The following is a 15,915-nucleotide window of genomic DNA, read 5'->3' as shown; positions in this document are numbered from 1 at the left end:
TTTCTGTGCTAATTTCTGCATTCACAAAAGGCTCTTTGTTTCTGTTCCTTCGACCAGTATTTACAGAGCATCTGCAGAGTCAGGTTCTGTGCTAGGAATTGCAGGGGATATGTCTGGATGGATTGGAGTTGAACTTGGCCCTCAGAAGCTGTGGTGATGGGGCAGCTGGGTGGGGTGATGGGGCAGTTGAGCATCTGACTTCAGCTCAGGTCATGATCTTAAAATTTGTGAGTTCAAGCCCCACATGAGTCTTGCTGCTCTCAGCTCAGAACCTGGAGCCTGCTTCGGATTCTATGTCTCCCCCTTTCTCTGCCTCCTCCCCCCACCCCCCCACTTGTGCTCTCTCTCAAAAATAAATTAATAAACATTAAAAAGAAGAAGAAGAAGAAGAAGAAGAAGAAGCAGCAGCAGCAGCAGCAGCAGCAGCAGCAGCAGCGAGCCTGGGAGCTGAGCATGCAAATGGCTAGAGGCATGGTAGAGAGGCCCAGGTCCCTGGGCTGACAGCGAACATTGAAGAGGCGGGCAGCAGGGGGTGGTAAGAGATGTCAGGACACCTTCCCGGCTTCTTGAAGGGAAGTTCTAGTGAGGGTGTTGGCTTCATGCTTTAGCTGTTGCACCACCACTAGCATGCACTGGCACTCACTGGCAGGGTTCAGTACACGGTGTCCCAAACTGAACAGAAACCTGGGACTTGGGGCTCTGGGGGAGCAGTTCAGGCCTGCGTACCTTGGAGGGAGCCAGGTGGAAGAGGCAGCAGTGGTGAGGTGGCTGTCTCCACCGAGAATCTCGAGGTGCCTTTGCTTTCGTGTTCTAGACGTTGCTGACACCTTTCACATGGTATGGAGTCTCTCTAGGGCACCTTTTTAGGGTCCTGAGGAGCGGCCGTTCTTGTGTTTCCCAGCACAAAAACATCCATTGTCCAGATGTTTCTTTCCAAATACTTCTTGAGATGGTTGTACGGATGGCGTTATCTGTAATAGCTGCTGATGGGAAATTGCTGCTTGAAGGTAATTCTGAACAGTGGCAGTTTTCAGGTTCCTAATTCTTGTGCATAGCACCACCCACACATCTTCCCCTTCCCCACTCTTCCTTCAAATTAAACAAAAACAACTTCATTGGGTTTTTGTGCTGTGACGCCAAGAAATACAAGATGTGACAGTAAAGTTGGAAAAACCAGTCAGGTGGGAATTGTGCCGATTTCTCACTCTGACTTTGGCAAAAACCTTTCCATTCTGGGTTTACCATTTGCTCTGTTACACGGGGGCCCTGTTACATGCTGGCTCCGCCTATAGGATCTGTCTGCAGTCCAATGATTATAAGAATCAGATAATACAGAGGGCTCTGATGACCAGAAAGTACTGTATGGAAGAAGGGAGTCTTGCTGTTGTTGGTCTTTGTATTAAGTTTGGGTTGGTCCTTGGCAGATGGTCACTCCTGAATCAGGTAGGGACACCTGCCAAAACTCCCAGTCTTGTGGTCCAGGGTTCTCATTGTATATTGTAGTTGAATTGTTGAGGAATTTGTTGGAAGTTAGTTAGGATGCCAAGTCAGGGACCCCACACACCGGTAGGATGGGTGCTCTTGTATATGTCCCCTTCTCCTTCACATGCAGAAGCCACAGCACTGGAACAGGACGCATGTGTGAACATCCACTCTTATAGAAGCAGATTGAGAGACTGTGGAGCCAAAAAGTCATCCAAAGCCTCTGCTTCACCCCCTCCTGCCTTACCTGGAGGAATCTTAGCTCCCATGGATCAGGCAGCCAGCCAGGGTCACACAGCTGGTGAGCGGAGGGCCAGGCTGGTCCCAGGCCGGCCGCCTCATCATCACCATCCAGGCGGCTTTGGTTGTGTACAAGTCCCCAGGGGGATTAGTCCCTTTTGAAGCAGTTCCAGATTGAGGAGGGCTGGGGCAGAGAGCTTGCCAGATCTCAGCAAGTTGCTTCCGGCCAAGCAGCTGCACTAGGCACAAGGCACAATGCCAGCAACACCCCTCAGCATGAGGCAGTGACCCCACAATTGGCTTCAGGGCTGCCATCACCACCAGATGGGTCTGGGTGAGATTTGCCCAATTTAGCTGCAAACCTGGCATGGGGCAAGGGTGCTATCAGGTAGAGCTGGAGGGAAGAGTGGTGCCTGGAAGAAGTCCCTGGCTCTGCCCTGGGAGGCTGGCACCCTGTACCTGATGCCAGTTTGTAATCCCTTGTTTGGGGCCAGCCAGACCGGAACCAGCAGCATGTGTTGATCAACCCACTAAAGATTAGAATGCACTGGAACAACTCTTTAATGGGCATTTCTCTTCCTCATGACACCTCCCCCTATGCTTTCTTCCCAAAATGCCTGACCACAATGATTACTTTGGGGACCTATGTGTGGTCCTAGTCAGATAAACCCTGAGATAACCTGAGTCACCCTTCCTAATGAGCAAACCGGCAACCAGGAGGCAGTGACCCACTGGCATCACTTGACACAGTGGAGCCAGGACTCTGCTCTTCTGCTCCTTGCTTCCTTTGCTGACCTGAACTCATTCATGCAATTGTGGTACAGGGAGCACTGACCTGGGTTGGAAAAGCAGTGTAGACATCTGCACGGTTAAGAACATGGGCTTTGGAGCCAGGCTGCCTCCATCACTGGCTTGCTGTGTGAGTGCATTTAAGGTGGTGATGCCATCAGCAACCCCTAGTAGAGCTGTTGTGGGAATTAAGTGGGGAGCCAGATGCAGAGCACTTAGCGTAGCCCCCGCACACAGCGTGCACCCATCACTCAACCATTCTTAGAGTGCATTATTAAGAGTGGAGCCTTTGCGACTATGGCTGAACCATTCAGTTTGTCTGACCTGCAGATTTTTTTATCAGTCAGGTGAGGAGGGGGCTTGGGTTTGGTCATGACCCTTCCAAGGCTTGCTCTGTGAGGTTCCGTGAGAATGGGCCGGTGATGCTGCTCAGTGAGGGCTATAACCATGACTGGTCTGTCATGAAAGTCTGTCCCCTGTGGCTTTATCACATTAGTGTGTGGCCGGAGGCCTCTGTGGAAGCCGGGACCACACCGTGCCCAGCAGACCGGAAGATTGCACCAGGGGGGCAACTGGCCCTTTGTACAGTCCATCAGTGCTGGGAGGACACAAGATAGGACTTGCATCTGCCTCTATTTGCTAAGGCTTCAGGTGTTCCCTGCAGCACAGGGGTCAGGGGATGCCTGCCCCTCTCAGGATTGACTTGAGGATGCTGGTGCTACCCTGCCCCTTATCCTGATGGAAACACTCACGTTTGGGTTGCTTGCTGGAGTGTGTCTGTCTTTCTGGAACATTGGGCACCTTCTGTCCACTTCTTGAAAGGGTGAAGCCCTAATTGTTTGGAGGGTCAGACCCTCAGATCATCAGCAGCTGATTGCCACACCCTGGTGGTTCCTGTCAGCTTCTGAAAAAGGCATTTTGGGTGAAAGCATAAACCTTATCAGATCTCCTGATCCACTTTTCCCAGTTTCCTCCCCTTTCAAGTCTGCACCCCTCCTCCCAACCTTCAGGGCCAGCTCCAGTCTCCTTATCCAGCTACTCCGTGTCCCCTCTTCTTCATGAGCACCGAGCCCAAGGCGGCTCACGGTATTTGGTTTTACCTCAGAACCCCTCAGGCTTTCCTCTGTCCATGACTTTGCTGCTGCTTGACTTGTCTGGGTTGCCCTTCTCCTGGTGTCCCTCATCTTTATCTGTCTGTCCTTTCCTTGAGCGTATTCTACCGAGGGCCCTCCATTCACTGTGTGTGACACAAGGCAGGTCCCTCACCCTGGAGGGGCCTCCTTGCACTAAGACTTGAGATTCTGTGAAGTGCCACCTCCCCAAAGTTTTTCGAAATCCCTGGGACAGCATTTGCTTTCTGCCTCCACTGAGCTGCCACTGTGTGTACCAGTTTAGGGTACTCGGGGCCAGTCAGAACTGGGTTAGTCCCAGTTAGGCCTCTGAATCTGTCTGAGCCTCAGTTGCTGCACCATAAAATACAGTAGCACTTGCCTGTATGTGCCATGGGGATGAGGAATGATATACAGCCAATACCCAGGTCAGTGCCTGGCATAGGCAGGTGCCCACTAACTTGCAGCTGTTATTAACTCAGTGCTTATGGATGTTGGCATCCCGATTCTCCTGCTAAACCATGAGGTCTCTTGGGGGTGGGAGCGTTGTCTAACACCATGTGAGTGCTCAGCGTTTGGCCTGGGGCCCACCTTAGCACACAGTAAGGACTCGGTGGATGCTTGAGAAAGAAAAGCAGGCAGGCTCCTTGATTGCCTGTGAATTGGGGTCTTGCAGTTGACATGGAATCAGAAAGCTGTCTCTTGAGAAAGTTGCTGCTCTAAATGGAGACTTGTTTATGCACTGCACTGAGTCCAAGGGCAGCCAAGATCCTGGAGCAGCAAGTTCGCCTCAGTGAGTCTCCACAGGGGATGGCGACAGAACTCTGGCCTGCAGCCTCTCAGAGTCCTCAGCACACCAGAGCAGTCCCTGGAAGAGTGCAGAGTGACAGGCAGGGCTGACGGACTCGGCCGTAATTGCAGAGAGGGCCTAAAAGCTCTGTGAAGAGACCCACATGGCTTTTTAAATCCTGAGGAGAGCATAATTGGTGTCATCGGGTGTGCGTTCTCGTCTCCCCTCTGGTGCCACAGAACAGGGGGGCTCAAGGGAAGACCCCATCACCGCAGATGACGGAGGGAAGGGAGAGCACACTGGGCTCCCTGACTCAGATGTGGGCCTTTCCCTCGCCCTTGGGCTGAGCACAAAAGAGCAAGTGGTACAGGTTCTGCCGGGCAGTGACAGGCCCTCTCTGCTCCCTCCAACGTGACCATTGTTCTTGTTCCACACCCCCTGCTTCCGCAGAGCTCACCACCCGCTTCTTGGGTGTTTCTGTGCACGCCTGGAAAAGATGGTAAGAGAACTCCAATTAGTCAGTCTCCTGGCTTCTAGACAGCTCCGGAAACCAGACTAGATAGAGGAGGAGGAGGTGGGGCCTCATGCTTGTGTTGCATTGGGTTTATCTCCAGGCTTTATCTCCGAACCTCCCTGCCCTGCCCTTGCTGGCCCGCACCGTCCACCCAAGAAGACCCCTGCGGCCTTGGCCTCTGCCTCGACCTCTAAGGGATACCTGAATTCAGATGTCCGTTGAAGCACCTCAGTCAGGAGTCGGGCCTTTTTCCAGCAAATGTTTTAACAGTTCAGATGGGGATGAATGTCCCCTGTCTTTCCTTTGATGTGGTGCCCTGGAAGTTGGCTGATTTTCAGCTGCATGCCTAATTAGGAACAGCCACCCGCCACTCCTGTGCAGTTCCTCACTCTGTGGTGCTGGGTGTGATTTTAACACCTCAGACCTGACTGAAATAGATGCCCCAGCCTCCAGAAGATTAAGAACTAGACAGTCTGATAAAAGAGATGTCAGGAAGCATCAGGGAAAGGCAGGAGGAGGAGTCCCGGCCCAGGAGTGAGAGGACCTCCAGCCTCATCCCTGCTACTTTCTCCCCATCCCCAGCTCTCAGTTTCCCGGATCTGTAAAATGTAGTGACTAGCCTGCTGATCACTGAGACCTTCGCGTTGCACACAGGAGTTGATCCAGAGCAGGGCTCCCACATGGAGGCATGAGACTGCCAAAGCAACAGCGAGAATTGGAAGTTTGGGATCCAGAAATGAAAGTAGGTTTAGAGGTTGGTGTTGAAACCCTCCATCGCGAATGCAGAGTTGGCCCGTCAGATTTCCGTGAGCAGAACTTCTGTGGCTCTGGGAGATGAAGGGTCATCTCAGGGCAGGAGGGGGTCTTAGGATGGGATTCCCAGGAAGCCCAGCAGTGGCAACCAAAACAACAACAACGTCCACAGAGTACTTTCTGTGCATCTGGCACTGTTCTAAACATGGAAGGTATATGAATTCATTTAACTCTCCTAAACGTCCTTCCAAGGTATGTACTGTTGATCCCCCATCCAGAGATTTAGAAACAGTGGCAACTTGCCCTTTTCCTCCGCTGGAGCCAGGCCTTGGGCCCAAGCAGTCTGGCGGAATCCGTGTTTGCAGCCACCACACCGTGCTGCTGAACCTGTCACTCACCTGGACCCACGGCTTTGCCTCCCTCCAGGTGGATGGTGCAGGGCAGCCCCAGTCAGTGGAAGGTGCATCAATCTCGTAAGGCAGCCCTAAGCTTCCAAGTCTAGTCTACCCCCATCCCTGGCATCTCAGGCATCGGTCCTGGTGACCTCTGACCCATGTGAGAGAGGTCTGGCAGCACAGCCAGGCACGTCCACACTGGCTGAGTAGAGGTTTCTTGGCCTGGGAATGGAGGCTTCTGTGGGCCACATCCCTACTGAGCTCTGCCACCCTGTGATTTGGCATCTGGTGTGGATTCCCAGACAAGCCCAGCTGGGAAAATTAGAGGTGAGGGGCCTGCAGGCCAGCGTCTATCATTTCCAGCTAGGCTTCTGCACGTCTGTGCCAGCCTTTCTCTGCCCAGCTCCACCCTGCCCGGAGGTTCTAAGATACCTCTCCTTAGACACTCTTGGGGGTGCCATCCTGTGGCATTCAAGATCATCCAGAGCCCACTTTCGCCTGCCTCCAGCTTCCTCTCCCACCAGGCCCTCTGGACAGCCCACCTTCCCCATGTATTATGTGCGTCCAGCCCCTGTGCCTTTGCTTCACTCCTTCCTCCATCAAATGTCCATTTTCCTCGCCACACCATTGTGCAATGACCTCATGTCTAAATTCCTTAAGCTTTCCCACGTTTCCCCCAACTGCACTGTAGTATTATGTCTGCTCCCTGGTGAGGATCCTGAACCATCTCTGTGCTGGAGGCTCTGGCCCTCCCTCACCCAGGGCGTCTTGAAGACCAGGATCATGTCTCCATCTGGCTCTTGTGCCAGGCATTCAGTAGATGCCTGGCTGGGTGCACCGAGTGGTGGATGCCAGTGCTGCCAGAGGAGGCTGGGTGCTCCAGGGATGCACACGGATTTCCTCCCCTTCCATCTCCCAGAGACCTCCTTTTCCTGTTCCCGAAGGGAAGGTAAAGAGGTATAGTATAGGTTTCTTTTCTTCTAGTCTTTTGGCTGGTAAAAGATATTGACCGTAAAGTATGTTGCACATTTGTTTTTCATTTATATGTGTATTTATATGTGTTTTTATTTATATGTGTATCCACCTGCTTTCAAAATATAGATTTGGGGATGCCTAGGTGGCTCAGTTGGTTGAGCGTCCAACTCTTGATTTCAGCTCAGGTTATGATCTCACAGTTTCATGAGCTTGAGCCCTGCATTGGGCTCTGTGCTGACAGCATGGAGACTGCTTGAGAGTCTCTCCCTCTCTCTCTGCTGCTCCCCTGTTTGTGCTCCCTCAGTCTCTCTCAAAATAAATAAATAAACTTGAAAATACATATTTGAAGTTGTCCATAACTTTCTTAAATGTATATAATGAGGCCATTATAATGGAAATCAAAATCCACATTGAAGGAAGGGCAAATGAATGGATACAATATCTAAGATAATGTACTTATTGAAGTCAAGCATCAGAATTAACCCTGAGCTTCCTGGCAGCCAAAACAAAGAAAAGTGGGGATGGGGGGCTGGGAGGGGGTGGGTGGTGAGAGGGAAGCAGCACAGAACTGGTGAACCCTGGAGCAAAGTGTAGCTTGTTGCTCATGGACTTGGGGAACTCTAAACCCTCATCAGACCCACTCAGGAGATTCTTGGTTTGCACCAAGCTCTGTCCTGGGCCCCTTACTCAAGATAATCCCCTCACCCTTGCTTCTCCATAGCCACAATCCTTGTGCAGCACGCCCGCCTCCCTCTCCTGGCTCTGTGCCTTTGGTGAGTGTTCCCAGGGTCCCTTCCAGGTCTTAAGTCTCTTAATTCCAGAGAAAGTACTGTTTTATTTGTTTGTTTGTTCTTGTTCTCTTTCTCTTTATGTAGTTCCACTTGAAAACCTTTCTATTCCAGAGATTAACAGAAATCCCCACCTGTCAATTTAATGTTTCTGCTCCCTGCCTAAGAGGCATGAAATCACAGCCTGCCACCAATATTAAAGGTCATTTTCCATGAACCTATAGATGGTGAGGTCCAGATAACTTGTGACTTAAAACATATGGTCCCCTATTAGATCAGTCTCTGGACCATCAGAGGTCGGTCTGGGTAATAAGGAGGATGGGCCTGGTCATTAGGCGGGAGACAGTGACGTCTGGTGAGCTAACCTGATGCAGTGGCCCTTGACTTCTGGAGCCCCTGGCAAGCCTTTCCTGGGAGAGAAGATGCTCTCTAAATGAGCATCTTCTCAGAAAAAGGCGGCTGCTTCCGAAATGCACATAGCTCCTGTAAGCCCATCTTGCTTAAAACTGTATTTACTTTCATGTCCTCCTGTCTTAATTACCTTTTTTCTTTACTGGCATCCTTATTCATTATTTAAAACAACTTTCAAAAATAATTATGCAATAATTCCTTCCTCCATGCACCATAGCTCTTTACTTTCCTGTATCAGGTTTTCGGCCCTTTATTCATTTGTATCTGTAGTGACAACATTGCTGTCATCAGAGTCTAGATATTGTGGGCAAAGTGTGTGATGACAGTATTCAGCAGTTCCTAAGCAAGGGCTAGAATTCCCTTTGGTGCATCGTTCACAGTGGCCAGGACTTGTTTAGAAAGCCCACATTATACGGTTTGCTCAACACATAAACAATCTTGTATTTTACTTTTTAACTTAGCATAATTTCATGCATGCTTTTCCATGTAGCTACATAATCTTCAGATTTATCATTTTAATGGCTGCTTAATATTCCATCCAGTTAGCGTGCCATAATTTACTTAACTGTTCCCAATTGTTGCAGCCTTAATGAAAATTTGAATTCACCATGTACTACAGGGGGAAGCTGGTTTTAATGATTACCATTATAACATCCCCTGCCCTAACTGCATGCCATTAGTAACCCAGCTTTAGGAAGGCGCAGATGCTTTTGGAACAATAAATTCTGTAGGAGAGGTGTATGCACAAGTCCCTCTGATTTAATAGCTAATCTGTTCACTGCACATGTTTTCCTTTTATGCTGGTGTTTATGTAGAATATCTACCTCTTCTGCATATTGTGTAATACTAAACTACATGCATTTGGCATATTGCTCCCGATACTTTATCACTGCTGTCAGGAACTTCCATAAATTAACAAGAATTTGGGGGTAAGGAGTGGTTTCTGGCTGTCGATTGTCGTTCATTTATCCCACCCACACTCTTTGAAGATCTGTTTGCAGCCAGGCTCTGTCAGGGAGAGAGCAAAGGCACTTCCGATTATTGGAAGCCCACAAATGTGCCTCTGTGAATTGCTTTGTGGTGCCCAAGAGTAAATGGTGATTCTCATGCGAAGTGCTTTGTAAACCGTACAGTGCATTAAATGGTTGCTGGTCTTGCTGATAAAGTAGGGTGAAGAGGAAGGTGGTTTTCCTGGGTCAGTGTCCATCAGCTGTATCCCCAGTGTCCTCAGACCTCGGAAATTTCCAAGGACAGGAGGCTAGACTGCACTTCTCAGAACCAGTGAGAGTGATGATGATGACCCCACAGAACAGATTAGATAGTTTGGTAGGTTCAGTGAGTTTCAGAGTTGTCTATATTGCCTTACAGTTGGCGTTCACTTTAAAGTGACCAAGTCCTACCTTTCTTTCTTTTTTTTTTTTTTTTTTTTTAAGTTTATTTATTTTGAGAGAGAACATGAGCAAGGGAGGGGCAGAGAGAATGGGAGAGAGAGAATCCCAAGCAGGCTCCATGCTGTCAGCACAGAGCCCAACCCAGGGCTCAAGCTCATGAACTGTGAGATCATGACCTGAGCTGAAATAAAGAGTTGGATGCTTAACCAGCTAAGCCACCCAGGTGCCCCTGAGTCCTACCTTTTATAGCTCTTCTCTTTTCCTCTTCCTCCCCCATAAAAAGAAAAACATCATCCCTAAAACTAATAAACGATCCCAGTTTACTCCCAGTAAAGCCATATTTTGCCAAAGTACAGGACATCTTTTCAGAGAGGACAGGATTTTCAGGGCCCTGAGAAGGTGAGAAGGTTTTTCCATTTTCTTCCTCTCTCCTTGTAAAAAGAGAAAGTGTTTTCCAAAGAAAGTATCTCTGCGCACTGCCTACACCCCCACCGGCTCTCCAGCTCAGGTCCCTTTCCAGCAGAGAGAAAGCAAGCCTTGGGCCAGTACCTACCTACTTGGTTTTGTTCTCATTCATTCTTTTTATGTGTATCAACTGTTCTAGTAAAGGATAATGACTTAAGGATAGTGATGTAAAATTTTTGTAATGAATTTACTAACTCTAAAAAGTGAGGCAGCATAAATAAAAATGGAAAGTAAGAACCCAGGCGGTACCTGCAAACAACAGAATCAACAGCAGTTGGTGTGTGTGTGACTTAATGAAGTCTGGGAAACACTACCGTAATGTTATTTAACATCAACGCTAACGGCACTGGCGCGGCATCAGCTGGCTTCTGTGGTATCAGGGCATGTGCACACGGAGTTTTGCCATCCCCACGAGCTGGCCCTGGACCATGAAGCCCAGCCTAAAAACAAGCTTTTGCTTAGAAAGGCTGACATCACCATGCGTTTTGTCCACTGCTCTTCAAGGCACATAAGTCCCGTGGGTTTCTACTGTGTCTTTATGCCATCGGAACTCCGATTTGGAGAATGCCTCCAGAGTCCTTTTCAACAGCTCACTCTCAACGATCCTCACCCCTTTTATATCAAGCCTTACCTCTCCCCTCTCATCTCCTTGGACCCAGTGCTCCAGCAAAAGTGGACAGTGAATAGACCAATTCAGCCTTAAATGGAAAGGAAATTCTAACACACACACTACCATGTGGAAGAACCTTATAAACATTATGCTAATTGAAATAAGCCCATCACAGACGGGGACAAGTACCATATGATTCCTCTTGTAATGAAGTATGTAGGGTAGGAGAGTGGTGTCTCCCAGGGGACAGGGAAGGGGAAGTGGGGAGTTCGTGTTTAACTGGGACAGAGTTTCAGTTTGGGAAGATGAAAAAGTTCTGGAGATGGATGGCGGTGATGGTCGCACAATGGTGTGGATGTACTTAATGCCACTGAACTGTACCATAAAAATGGTTAAAATGGCAAAGTTATGTTATGTGTGTCTTTTACCACATGAAACAGAAAGGCAGTGAACGGTCTTCTCCAGCCACACTGCCTTGCCTCAACATGATCCGACCGCAGGGAACTCTGACCCTCCTGTTTTCACTTCCCTTGTCATTCTCCCCCCCTGCCTTGCCCCTCACAGGCCCTGCACTGAGCCCTTTGCTACAGAGAATTATGGTGATTTAGATGCGTATGTCTACCTCTTCTGGAAGCAATGGGCTTCCTGAGAACAGCCTCTCGAGCAAACCCTCCCTTCCCTGTGTCCCATGCAGGCCCTTCACACAAGGGGGGTCTAGGATCAAAGCAGGTGAAGTGTCACTGTTTGGCTCAGAAGCACCTGATTCTGACATCCTAGCATCCATCTTCGAGCCACCACCAGCCTCTCAGAAATGAGCAGCTGACATGGATGCCCCTGTCTGGGGCCTAAACAGGCAGTCACCCCTCAGCCCACAGAGGGCCAGGCCTTGGCCTCCCTTCCAGAAGATTTGGAGCCCCCCCCCCCCCGCCCCACACTTATTCAGAAGTGAAGCTGGGGGCGCCTGGGTGGCTCAGTCAGTTAAGCGTCCAGCTCTTGATTTCAGCTCGGATCATGATCTTGTGGTCCCTGAGTTCGAACCCCACGTCAGAGCTTGTGATTCTCTCTCTCCCTCTCCCTCTCTCTCTGCCTTTGCCCCACTCGCACACACTCGCCTGCTCTCTCTCTCTCTCTCTGTCTCAAAAATAAAGGAGTGAAGCTAGATGTCTGCTCTCAAGTCCCTCAGATGTGCTAGTGTGTTAGATTAGTCCTAGTGGGGAGGCCTTCTACTCATCTGTAAAGTGAGGGGGTGAGGGCTCTTTGTGATTTCAGAACACACCTGGAACATCATGTGCACATCTGGGCCTGTCCTCACAGACTACAGTGCACAACCAGATGGCCGCAGTGAGCCTTCTGGTTCTGTCATTAGGTCCAAGAGCCTGAGATCTTTGTAAGGAAACTTTGCCCTGTCAGAGCAGAGACACTGCGTTCAAGGGGTGGGGAGGAACAGGTAAGCGCAGTAACGGGCCTGTTGCTGTGCAGTCCTCACCTCCTTGGCTGGGACTGAATTCCTGTGGGTGTCACCTGACAGATCCCAGATGAGGAAGTAAGTTCCGCACATCCATTACATCCCTGCCTCCTTTCTTGTTGCTTGCAGAATTTCAGAGGCAAGAAAGTGTCCGGTCCCAGCACAAAGGCATCCAGTTATATGACACCCCTTATGAACCTGAGGGCCAAAGTGTTGACTCGGACTCAGAGAGCACGGTCAGCCCCCGACTACGGGAGAGCAAGCTGCCCCAGGACGACGACAGGCCCGCCGACGAGTACGACCAGCCATGGGAGTGGAACCGGGTCACCATCCCAGCTCTGGCAGGTAAGGAGCCGGTGGCCCCGCTCAGAGGGCGCTGCTGACCCATGCTCAGTAGTCGCCTTTGGTAAAGAGGGTACATGCACTGGTCCCTTTTGCTCAGGTAAACCCACAGGGCTTCATTTGATGGTCCGGCTGGGCCCCTCAAAGATGATGAGGGTCCTAGAGAGAAGGGAGGCCAGGTCAGGCCAAAGGGAAATCCTAAGTCTGGCCTCCAGGCCCTCCGTTCCGGTCTTTCCTAGTCTTCACAGATGGCTCCGATGATTTCATTGTCTGACTGTGTTGGTAGTTCACTGAAGCCAAGATTTCAGAAGGAATTTTCTTATAAACTAAAAGAAAACCAACTGCAAAGCGGTTCCCACTGAGCCTGAGGGAGCCAGTGCTTCTGTCTATTTGTGTGGATGTGATAGGCCTGGTATACATAGGGCCACCACGTTTCCTGTTCCAGCTTTGGCATGAAGCCATTCATAGAGCATAGGCATGGGCACATCCTGACCTCAAGCTGGCTCTCGCCCTGGCCAAGAATGTCAGGTGCCCCCCATCTGCCTCACTCTGAGACTGGTTCTCTAGAATCTGGGTATCTGTCACAGCACTAAAACTCCTCTCCCACAGCCTTTTGGAAAGCTGCTTGCTACATGTGTCACAGGTCTTAAGTTTATGTGCTCACCCTCTGATTCTAATCGCAGCCTATTGGATCCATGCCAAGGTTATGATCTAAAATTCAGAAAAGGCATTGTTTATGATCATGAAAGGTGGGAAACAACCTGAATGTCTAGCAAACAGGGATTGATTCAGTGGAATACTGTACAGCCACTAACAAGTGATATTGACAAAGAGTTTATAACAACACAGGAAAAATGCTTATGTTTAATGTTAAGAGGTGGAAAGCCAGATGCAAAAAATTTCTTATGCATCTAAGAGTTTAGGCATGTGAAAAAAGGGACATTGAATGACTCATTTAATTCTTGCCACACTGAAGGTCAAAAGGGGGGGGGGAGGGTGGTTTTAATTTTTAATTTAAGATTCATTTTTGCCTGAAATGTCTCTTTTTCATACCCAGCTGGACACTTCCTTTCTAGTCCCCAGCAGCGAGGCCTTGGCCCTACCCCCACCCTGAACAACAATTGATGTTCTAGCTGCTCAAGCACATACTACTCACAGTTCCCTGGACGTAGTGTGCGTCGTGCAAATTCCATTCCTTCTGCCTAAGTGCCCTTCACTGCCATGGAAAAAATCCTGTGCCTCCTTCCAGGCCCAGCTCACACGTTGCCATCTCTGTGAGCCCTTCCTGGTACACAGCTGTGCATCCCAAGGGCTTTCTTACTGTGTCTCTGGGCCTGTTGAGCTTCTTGCACTCAACCCTGGCATGACGTTTCTCTCATTGTACGGTTAGCCCTGTCAGTACCAGTCTCCACCTGTCAGACTTTGAGCACCTGGCCGAGAGCCAGACATAGGAGTAGTCGTGAGGTTGAAGGTCAGGTCGCTCCCATGCATTTCACAGCCTCCTGTCTTCCTTTGGCACAAGGGAATCCAAGGACTGTCTCTGTCCCCTGGCATCGCCAATAAGGGGCTGTGCTCTTCTCCTGGCCGTGAGGGGAGCTGGAATGGGGCCATTGCTACCCAAGAGCTTACTTTCTGCAAACACCGGTTTGATCAAAGGGCTCGTGTGGCAGCTCTCCCAGACACCCAGGACCTGTGGCATGAGATAGCACTGAGACAGGTGGAGGGTCTCACACTCTCCTAGACTGACCACCTGTGGGTCCCTCGAGGGTAGGGTTACCTTTGATGCTCTAGTGTGGTCTGGCACCGTGCTTCTCACAGCATGGTCCCTGGACCAGCAGCATTGCATCCCCTAGGAGCTGGTGAGAAATACAGGGTCTTGGGCCCTACCCCAGACCTACGGAGTCAGAATCTGTTTTAACAAGACCCCCGGGTGATTTGCATGCATATTAAAGTATAAAAGCACTTAACCTATAGGACCTCAAATGTTCTAAAGGCTCTCAGATCAGAACTTGCCCACTTCTGCTCAAAGGTGGTTTTAGAACTCCTGTACATTCTATACAAAGGATCACAAGGTCTCAGCTAGAACGGTCTCCTTCTAAGTTTCTGGGCCGCAGGTGTCCATTCTGGACGTGGCTTTATGTCACTGAGTTGCTATCACAAGTGTCATTATAGGTCTACTTCTTAGGCTGCTGAGAGAAGACAGACTCAGAATCAGGTCCCTGTCTGTGTCTCATCAAGTCACTTATCTGTGCATGGCCTGCTCCAGAGTATAAACCAGCTGTTCTCTTTCCAAGAAGCTTTTGGCTTCATTCTGATTTCTGGGGCCTAGAAGGAAGCCGTTTCACTCGGGCTGAAGGGATGCTGTGAGCACCCGTCATTAGTCGTGACCGGATGCCTCCCCATGTCTGAATAGCCCGTCGGTGCAGTGTTCGTAGGTAAGAAGCACCTGGTATCCTAGCCCAGAGTGAAGGTGGAGTGAGAGGTGGATGGGCCACTTTCCAGGTAATGAGGATGAGTTGAAGTGGCTTGAGTGGATAACTCAAGTGCTGCCATGGTCCCATTTGTAAACCCAGAAGTGTGGCTGCCCAGGATTGAAGGACGGTGTCCCGTGTGAGTCAGTAACGCACGTACATGGGTATGTCCGGACGCACACACTTTAGCAAGTCATTGGTGTCACTGGGGAGCAAGGCAGTGCTTGGCCAGGCCCTGTCCTCCTTACAACACCCGTTTGAAATGGTTTCTCTAGACTCTCAGGAAGCTCTCTGATGCTCACTGAGACAATGGAGTACAGGAGCTGGGAAGTGTCTGTGTATGGGATAAAGTTGGCTGGGCAAAATCGTTACCATCTCTTTCCTCCGTTTGTGTTCTCTGGTTCTGCATGTTTAGCCTGAGGGAATCTGGGCAGTGTTTTCAAATTTCCAAAGGGTATGGATTGTGAGGGAGCCCCAAAGGGCAGAGCTGGACCCACCAAGAAGGAGTCACCAGCATTTAGGGTCCAAGTGAGTGGTGAGAATCTCATTTACACCTGGAAGTATAATGAGCTTCCCCTCACTGGGAATTTGCAACCAGCAGCTCATTTGAGGCAGGAATGATGATAGAGACTTTGCCCAGCAGTGGGGGGTTGGTCTGTCACTTTGAGGGTTGTGTCCATCCTTCAGCACCCCACCATGCTGATCAGAGACAGGGAGAAGGGAAGGCCTCCGAATTATCTCCATGATTCAATCTATGAAGCAAAAGTGCTTCCTGCCTTTCAAAGTGCTGTCCTATACTGCATTCATGGAAAGAGGCACTCTCAAAAGAGTTCTTTGGCATTCTCCGTAGAAGTAACCCTTCCCAGCCAGCAGCTCCAGACCAGCCTTTATGAAAGTCAGGCCCTTCCCAGCTCAGCCACACTCT

General features: G+C 49.9%; 1 protein-coding gene across 1 annotated transcript in view; it reads left to right on the top strand.

Moving 5' to 3' along the window:
- Positions 1-15,915, top strand: part of SHB (SH2 domain containing adaptor protein B) — a 136,218-nt gene that overhangs the window by 75,923 nt on the left and 44,380 nt on the right. The window contains exon 3 of the mRNA XM_060609273.3: positions 12,307-12,522. Coding sequence (XP_060465256.1) covers positions 12,307-12,522 — 216 coding nt within the window. The remainder of the gene's footprint in view (positions 1-12,306; positions 12,523-15,915) is intronic.

Source organism: Panthera onca, chromosome D4, assembly GCF_046562875.1.
Source record: "Panthera onca isolate mPanOnc1 chromosome D4, mPanOnc1 haplotype 2, whole genome shotgun sequence".
In the NCBI taxonomy this organism is placed as follows: Eukaryota; Metazoa; Chordata; class Mammalia; order Carnivora; family Felidae; genus Panthera; species Panthera onca.
This window is presented reverse-complemented; position numbering and strand designations above follow the sequence as displayed.